This window comes from Melanotaenia boesemani, chromosome 22 (assembly GCF_017639745.1).
Source record: "Melanotaenia boesemani isolate fMelBoe1 chromosome 22, fMelBoe1.pri, whole genome shotgun sequence".
NCBI lineage: Eukaryota > Metazoa > Chordata > Actinopteri > Atheriniformes > Melanotaeniidae > Melanotaenia > Melanotaenia boesemani.
This window is the reverse complement of record NC_055703.1, coordinates 9468216-9477908: the sequence shown is the minus strand read 5'-3', so window position 1 is coordinate 9477908 and position 9693 is coordinate 9468216. Positions and strand designations below refer to the sequence as shown.

The following is a 9693-nucleotide window of genomic DNA, read 5'->3' as shown; positions in this document are numbered from 1 at the left end:
AGGTGGCACTTATGCATTCTCAGCCTAGTTCCAGAGCTACAGAAAGAGAGGCCAGCTGTTAATTTAAAATGCAAATATAATGCAAACTATACTCAGCATATTTATTCTGAAAACATTTTAAAATGGCTACAGGTGTGATGCTATAGGGCATGTGATTCAGCTTCTAACTATTTTAAACATGAATTAAGAACTTAGCTCTTCATCTTACCCCCACAGCAGCCAAAACCAGGTCGCACAAACTGTAAAACCAGGCAGCTATGAAAAGTGAAGCTAATGTGCCACTAAAAGTCACAGTTGGAAATTTTCCCCATTAGGCACAACCCGTTTTTTTTTAAACACATCTAAGCTCCTAACACCTGTCCATTTAACATTTTTCTGGTGGGCACCCACACACCAACATGCAAATAAGCTCTCTGTTGCTTTTGAAAACCTGATGGCAAAGTTAATCTGCCTGAAGGCATGGGACGTTGTCATCTCCAGCATGTCTCAGCAGCCCAGACTCTGTCTCACCAACAAAGTTGGGCCCGTACCATTTTCTCTGTGGCATGGCTGGCAGCTGTCCTACATGACAAGGTCAACGTCTAGGTTTAATTCCTGGATATTTTCTTTTTTCCTCTAAAAGATTCCATCTATACTCCAAAATAAATGTGAATCTCAGCTTAGCATGCTTGGCTCTCTTAACATGTAATCCATTTGTAACATACTTTTTTGAAGTAATCTATTTAACTCCAACCAAGCTAACTGACGTCCATCGTTACCCAGATCAATTTTCTACAGCTGTGTGTGTCTACTAGATTAGCAAAAATAACAAAGGTGTTTTTTTTTTCTTTCAGATAAAGAAACAGTGTTAAGTGATGGCAATCTTGTATTTTGTTTTTGAACAAAAGGTGTGCCTTTACAAGCTTCAGATAACAGATTGGGTGATGAAAGGCAAAGACTATACTCTATTCTGCTCTTGACTCAAAAATTGAGTTTTCAGATTCTTTTTTTTTTTTTGTACATTTTATGAAGGTTATCTCTTTATATGACTGTTGAACACTGGAAGAGTGCCTCAGAGTCTCAAAAGACAACCTAACTTGTTGAATTCTGACCTACTGACATAAAAAATATGAGATGTTAATGATTTGGAGTGCACATGCTCTATATACCTCAATATGTCATTTAGTAAAAGTATAGTATTTCAGGGCCTACTTGCAAAAATAAGGGCAAGGTAATATCAAACAATGAAACTAACATGTTTAAGGGGCTATTTAGCTCTCAGCGCTGCTCCTGATTAAAAAAAAGGAAAATATTTATACTGAATGACCTGCTTGCCCCAACCTTCACTTCAGCAGATACAGAAGCAACTTTTGCAAAGTTAAACTAACTTGATTGGTATTAATATTTAGCTCTGGCCTTGCAGCTCCAGGTTAAAAGTCCAAAGTCTGTAACAGCCATCTAAGAGAGTAGAAGAACATAATGCCAGGCCAAGCGCAGTACAGACGGTAATTTGTAGATAAAAGCATAGTTGGTTGTTGCTGTGTACAGAGCAGAGATGGTCCCTCTGGCTTTCACTGTAAGCGGGGTGCAGTTCACTCCATCTGCTAAAAGGTCAGCTCCTCTGAAGACTGAGATGAGCCATACCCAGAGGACGACTGAGGGAAGTAAGGGAGACAAATGTATGGACACGCTCCATTTCACTCAGCTCAACAGAGTGCAACATTAAGCAAAAATGGCTGCTGCTGCCACCGTATCTAATATCAACTCTACACGTGTCTGTGCGTGCATGTTTTTGTATTCACTGGGAAGTTACAAGGAGACGACCTGCTGCGGAGTCAACGCGCCTGTTGGAAACAGGCAAACAAAGCATGTGCCAGATGAGCTGACATTTTCTGCTCTCCAAACACCAATTTAGGCTGGCAGTATGAAAGGAACCCAGACACGGGCCCTCCCCTCCTCCAGCAGCCGACCTGTCGACAGGCGGCACCACCTGGCTGACTGCTCGCTCTCTCTGCTGCTTCCCTTCTCCGACATGCTGACAGCCAGCTCTGGCTACCAGCGCCAGGACACCGCCATTCCTGGCCTCCTGTCTGCACCAACATCCTACAGGAGCAGCAGATGACCAGATGGGATTCTGGAAAAATTATACAGCAGTTATTTCTGCATATAACACTGTCAAAAGTGATTAGGAATTAAAATAGGGGGGGAAAAAAGTGATGTCAGGAAGACAGGGATGCAAATTCCTCTCATACAAGCTTAATTCCATTCATCTATTTCTATTTGATGCTACCAAGAACACATCCAGCTTGTTGGGCACAGAAGGCCAGACATAAACACCAAACTACACAATCATTGTATGGATCGTTAATAAAGCCGAGTTCTTGACTAAAGTCTGTGCTTGTATGTTCCATAAACATACAAACATAGTGTTTTTTTTTTTTTACATGCCCTCATTTATAGTTTCCACCGTCCTCATTAGGTCATCTAGGGCAAAAAAGGCCACTGATACAGAAAAATCCTCAATTTCTTCCCTGATATAGATTGTGTTGGCGCCATTACTGGCCAACTCCATTTCTGTAGAGAATATCCATCCTGGTTCTGTCATGATCTCAGAGATTGCCAAACACTACGTCTTATTTCAGCCTGTCTGCGTGTGCACAGATGTCTATGTCTAAGCTCTCAGATAACATTTGCACTCCTCTATTTTCATGGTGCCTTGAAGGTAAAACCAAAGCAACATATCAAATGTAGCAAGCTACTCCAAGCCACATATATTCAATCGAAAAAGCTGCAAAATATCCACAGCCACTGCACCTGTTTCCTGAAACATCTTTTACAGGCTTTCACCCACTTGCAGCTCAGAAAACATGTTGGCAGCTGTTTGCTGAAAAGATGAGAGGCTGGAATTACCAGTACAGTATTTTGATAATTTTTACCCACCAATCTAAGCTGCTGATTATTATCTTTACTTAAATGTTCTGTCTAGACTTTTTAATACTTAAAAATACATAAAAATGGCAATTACACTTTCTAAAGTACAAGTCCTTACACGTGAGTTGATTTAGGAATGAAAGAAAGTTTTCTATTGAAGATAAAAGACTTGGCTTAAAGTCCCTGTGAATGTTTGACTAAAAAAATGTTCAAATGTCCCCCAGAAATAGATTTTTTTCCCCTTTTTCTATTGTAAAATAAGTGCACTGCAGACTGCCAGAATAATCAACGATTAACTGAATGTAAATGATGCAGACACGATGGCATTAAGTCTTGCTTCTTGTTGGTTGTTCATACCAAACTTTTCTATAACAAAGTGGTTGTAAATTTTTTTCTATGCTTATTTATTGCACTATGCAAGAAGTCTTAAGCCACCCTTCATTTCTTTATATTTCCAGTTTTCATGGTGGTGTAAGTGCAGAGAATTACTGAAACATGCAAACAAAAATAGAAACAATATTGAGCAAAAACATTTTCTAATGAGGTGGAAAGTCAGCGATCTGGTACGAGCATCTTTACTCCTATTAGACAAACTTTCTTTTAATTTCTTTAAGGAGTATTTAGGAGCATTTTTCCTGTCAATGTGATCCCACATTGACTCAATAATGCTGAAGTCAAGGCTTCATAAGACCTGTTGCTACTGATGCAGTCCAGTTCTTGTGCAGTTTGCCATATTTCCGCCTTTTCTCCCCATTTTCCTTCCTTAAGAATTAGTGCTGAACAATTAATCATTTTTAAATCAAATTCGCAATTTAAAACATTACAATTAGAAAATCCCAAAGGAGCACGATTCATTTTTATATTACACGGCGTCTGATGCAGGTTTCACACCTGCAGCGTCCACAGCTTTACAAATAAACTTGCTTCAGACGGAATTCCTTTAAGGTGACCACACGTCCGTATTTAAAAAGGACATCACATATTTTTGAAAGTTAAAAAAATTGTCGAGGAAGTGTCTATTTCTACTTCTACTTCCCAGCAGAGCTGCATGTTGGTTTCATGCAACTTTTACAAACATGACATTAGCGATAGATCGCTTTAAAACACAAGAAAGTCTTGCTCCTTGGAGGCAAAAATATATAGAAAATAAATGAGGGGTGACTTGCTTATAGAGTCACTATCGGCATTGTTTTCTAAGAAATCTAACATTAATTTTGACTAGATATATTTGGTCCTGACAAATACACATTTAAAATCATTTTCATGAAGGTTAATCCAGCATGTTTGTGTGTGTCTCTGACCTCCAGTAGCTGGGTCTTGTCATATTCTCTGCGATGCTGGTAGATACACTGGCTGAGAACAGAGTACAGCCTCTCCAGCTGCTCTACGCTGTAGCCTTCACTCTTCTTTATCACCATATCCAGTAGAGCCTGAGAGAGGAGGGAAAAAAATGTGTTAAAAATAACATTAAAGTTTTATTTGCCTCTAAAAACCTTCTCAGAAGCTTGTATCATACATTATTCCTGTGTGCACAGAGACGCGATAATGATACAGACGCAAACAGACAGTCGTACAATGCTGAATGACCTGTCACGCAAGTAAAACGTGGCGGTCGGTGCATGCAGGTGCAGCATTTGGAGGTCAGCTGTATTCAAAAGCAATTACGATCAGACTGACAGCTAATTAAAGCTAATCATAATTAGAAGCAAGTTTACATTTCACAGCTACTTTAATTAAAACATTCTGAACAGTCGAAAGCCCTTTTAATTGACCTGTTCCTCACATTTTACCCTAGCCAAAGTCAGTGTTAGTACGTGGGCCTATTCAAACACAGGGCTTATCAGAATGCATGAGCCAAGACTGCAAAAGGCACAATAATTAATGTTATCATCCCTGACACACGGCGAACAGGGTAAGCTCTACAGATAGGACCCGGTGCATATGTGAGCGAGTATGTGTGACACACAAAGAGAGACAGTGACCGTGTACTAAGCCCACAAAAATCAAGGGGAAATCTTGATTAATAAAACATGGATGTTTGTTAGAGTCTCTCATCAGTGAACATGTGAGTGGTAATTATAGTGAACAGAAGAAAAATTGCAGAGGCAAAAAGGTTAGAACTGCTTTAATCACTGTTGGCTATCTGACAATGTTTTCTGGGTAAATGACAGTCGGCTTGATTAAAGTCAAAATAAGAATCTGTATCAAGAACTTAAGCCCAACTTGTGAAATGTGGAGATGTGACCTTAGAAACACTGACAGTTCATGTGCAGGCTGTGCATTTCAGCCGCTGGCACAAAGCTATCAATGTAAATGCAACAGAGGATATTATTGTAGAAATATCACAATATAAATCCATTATCATCACAATACTAAGTTAATTAGCTTTTTCTTTGGTTACCTCTGTGTTATTAAGCAGCACTGATTTAGAGTTTTCTCATACAAATACTGGGTTGAACTTTAGCTCCAGCTGCTCTCTTTCATCTCTTGGTGCAATAATGACTGAAAATAATTAGAAAGAGGAAATGAGGTCCTTTTTTCAACACTAGAGACATTAATAGGAGTAAAAAAGACATGTTATTTTTTTTTTAAATATTAGATTTAAGGAAGTTATTTCCATTTTCAACAAACTAACAAATATTTTTAGGAAGTACTTATGGTAGAGCTTAAACATAGTGGTAGAAGTATTTGAATAAAAATGAGGACGACCACTGCATATTTTTCTTTCTTGTATCAATGGAATCAAGTTTAATTTTCAGTACTTTCCCAGCTTTACTTCCAGTCAAAGTTTATCTCACTGACACGCCTGGAAGCATCTCTGATTAGATTACACCTTTCAAACATTCACACCTTAATAACTTGATCTGCCTTAGACATTAAAACTCTCCTCCTGGCCAATCTAATAACACTCAGTCCCCTGTGAATGTTGGGTATATAGACATGCAAAGAACAGACTCCCAAACATACATACAAAAATCAAATATGTAGTGTTGATCAACATTCTGGTCACCTACAGAAATTAAGCCTCCAAATATTGAGCATATTTTATTGCAGTCTTCTTTGTGCTTTAACATCAAAGGACATCTCAGGTACCATAATTTCAGCCACTAGAGCTCATAAAAAAAGAGCCAAATGAAGCACATCACAGCAAGATGCCAATTTTAACAACTCGCGCATAAAAGTTCTAATTAGCATCATTACAGCTCATCTCACATGTATGACAGTGTATGACACTTCTCCCGCCTTCTCTTCATGAAACAACAACATATTTCATTTCCATTTACAGTCCATAGTGTATTTCACTACATTATAGAGCACATTTCCTCCATTATCGTCCATCCCTCTCCCAAACCTCAGCCATTTTTAATGCATTACAGAGCAACTCTTGACCTCGTCTTCTATTCTATTTCAAACATTTTTTCACAAAAACCTCTGCTTCCAGTTTGTCTTGCAATCCCCTTCTTGTTCATGTCTTTCCTCCTCCGCTCTGCATCCCCTGACTTTATTCTTCTCCTCTTACCAAGCTGATTGCAGCAGTGTACTTCCCAGCCTTTGTCAGCTTGATCAGGATGTTGCAGTCAGTGTGTGGTAAATGGTGTGAGTGTGTGTCTTACACGGGCTCAGTGACTGAGTGAGCTCACAGCACACAAAAGGGCAGTAATCCCTTCTGTTAAAGACTACTACTGACATGGGCCATTTAACCTCACCTCGTCTAAACTCCCTGCTCCATCTTCCCTTCACTATCTTTGCTCGCATAATTTTTTTTTTTACTTACATCTTTATCGCTGAACGTCTTAAAATCGCAGACAGAGGCCGTGTGAGGGCTGTGGTTTTAGAGAACAAAGGGGAATAATGTGTGGAGAAACTTACGACCGTATATCAGAAAGTTGGGACTAAAGCCTCGTTTTCAGCAATGGGTGCGGGCAGAGGCAGTTAGGGTGCGGATATGGTTTGTAAACTGTAAACTCGTGTTCCCACAACTAACTGTAACCTTACCTGAGAGGTGAAGTATCAGTTGGATAGTGATAGATGCCGCTGCTACATATTAGCATGATGCCATTGCAGTGCGTTCCTTAAAGCAGAACCAAAACACGACTCAGAAACAAAGAAGAAGGTTTGTGTTCTTTCTTCTTGGTGGTGCCTCGTTACTTCATTTTAAACGGAAGCTTAACCAACAAAAACAAAATGTGTTGCTCTAAACAAGGAGCCATTCCTGCTTTCTTTTAATACCAGGTCGCACAGGAAGTGACTTTTTTTTTTAAACCAATCAGCAGCTTGCAGTGTGTTAAGCTCCACCCTTTTTGGGTTGGCTCGGTCAGATTGGTACCCCAACAGTAGGGTCTCAAAAAGTAGGAGGGGTCGGGTTGGACATTAGGCCAGTTTTCATGTGTGCAAACAAAAAAAAAAAACCAAACAAAAAAAAAACGTACCAACCCCCCCCCCCCCCCCCCCCCCCCCCCATCCCGACCTGCAATCGTGGGTGGAAATGGGGCTACTATGGAAACAAATCTTTTTTTAAAAAAAAAGGTGACTTCTGCATTTACTTTTATTAAACTCAACCTAAGATATGTCGTAAACTTTATTTCATTAGTTAATATAGATACATTTTTCCATTGTGGGCCTGAAAAACATTACAAAAAAGTTGGTAAATATAAAGCTAGTAGCAAGGTAAAAATAATGCACCTAATTTATTACCATTTTAAATAGGTAGGGGATCAGCAGGGGATCATAACTTGGTAAAATATTTCACAAAAAATTAACTGTGGAGCAAAGACAAGCAGAAGGTCTAATGACAAAGTAAATTTGAGAACAATATTCTTAAAGGAAAGACTGGAAGGAATACTTCGAATACTTTTACTTCTATGGTACATCATTTCATTGCACCATCAAGCTGGAGGAGGCTTAGTGAATATTGAGCAGAGACCATCCTAAAGTGGACACCCATGATAATGATCTCAGGTCCACTAGATGAAGAACTGTCAATCATCATGGAAACACGCACTCTAGTCAAACATATTAGTATTCCAGATTTTGTTTGGGGAGGAATGTATGCTGGTTGCCCCTGGCCAAGGATAAATAAATGCATCCAGACTGTTCATCAGCAACAAGTCCGAAAACCCAGGCTCTGCCATGGTAAGGGGATTCAGTGCCCTCAGTAATGCTGCTTTACACTTGTGTGATGGCAGATTTAATGCAGAGAAGTGAACAGAGATTATATAGTTAGATAAGTTGCCTTCTAGACAACATGTTTGCTTTGGCTGTGCATGCATATGTTTTTCTCTCTCCCCCTCTCTGTAGAAGACAGTGCTTAAACACATTCTGCACACATTGCAGTGACAGAGTTGTCGAATAGGGTAGGCGTACCAGACTTGCCTGCAGTCCTGACCTGCACTCACAATGTGTGGAAAATTTTAGAATAAAAAAAAAAAGACAGCTGTTCTGTTGCCTGCAATTAGATGTCTTTGCAGGAATAAAGAGGAGAAAAATGACGTCTGAAACCCTGATTTAGTCTGAAATCATTACTGCGGTATAGATAACGATGATGTGAAGCAGTAAAAAGGTTCATATTCAGACTGTTTTTGGAATACATTCGCAAAATGGATCCCATCTTTTTTTTCCTTCCCCGATTTTTTTTCTTTTTTTTTTCTTTCTCAGATTTGTTTTGCAATTTCTCACATACATGCTGCACAGATGAAACTGCTGCTTGATTACTGGCAATGAATATTTCAAGGGGGGACTCCAAACTTTCAAAGAAGAAAAAAAAAATCATATGAATTTGACGCTTGTAATAAACGACAATTATTTCTGTAAAGCATTTATGTGAAAATTGTTGCTGTGACACAAAACCATTTTCATGTAAACAAGCTGCGAGCCTGCAGACTGACTGTGGTACAGTAAAGAGTTTTCTTTGATCACTGAATGTTTTTCATGCTACATGCATGAAGAGTGTGTTTAAAGAAAGGGTGCTTTGCTCAGCACTGACAGTGCAAAGGGTTAGCAGGCAGCGGCGGGGTTTAAACCCAACGGTCTCTGTCACGAGGGACGCTATTAAGCCTTCAATCTGTGCCTTTAAGAGAACAATTTACCCCCTTCTTCCTGTCTTCATTTTTTCTTTTCTTTGTCTGAAGCACGAGCAAATGTATGAATTATAAATGATGCTAGTTTGTTTGGTACTATGAAACCCGTGTGCCTTAAGTCGAGGCAGAGTGTGGATGTGGCATAGTTTGGTGGTGATTTGCTGACAGCGGGGGGAAAAAGTCTGTGGCTGACGATGTGCTTTACGGGGCACTCGGTCACACAGATAATGCAATATTGATATTGTTCTAAGGGTCGGGGACAATCGTGATAAATCATATTACTGAAGTCCCAGAACATTAAAATGAAATGGGTTCCACTGGCCATGTACTTCCAACTACTACTGGGGCTGAAAACTCATCTTGAATATTCAAAGACGAGCACCTCTTCATCTGACAGCTGTGAGCTCTAGCTGAGTGTAATAAAGGAGGGAAAAGTGCATTTAGTATTCAGCGGTGAGGCATTTGATAGGTCTATGATAAACCATGTAATGTCATATAATAAAATCAATCCATTGATATTGAAAATGAATTATATTCATTGCTAAATACTTAAATATGTGGCCTAATGTCAGTGCATTAGTATCTTTAGGCACTGGGCCATGCAGACCGGGTCTACATGTCCTAAGATTAATTCAGCATTTTAGATCATGAAAGTGTTTGATTTCAGAGAGGGTTAGGGAAAAAAAAGGTCAAATGAAAATAAAAG

General features: G+C 39.3%; 1 protein-coding gene across 2 annotated transcripts in view; it reads right to left on the bottom strand.

Annotated features, from left to right (window-relative positions):
- atad2b (ATPase family AAA domain containing 2B) overlaps nt 1-9693 on the bottom strand; it is a 60687-nt gene that overhangs the window by 4728 nt on the left and 46266 nt on the right. For both annotated transcript variants that reach the window (XM_041975894.1, XM_041975895.1), the window contains exon 27: nt 4212-4340. In XM_041975894.1, the coding sequence (XP_041831828.1) occupies nt 4212-4340 (129 nt within the window). The remainder of the gene's footprint in view (nt 1-4211; nt 4341-9693) is intronic.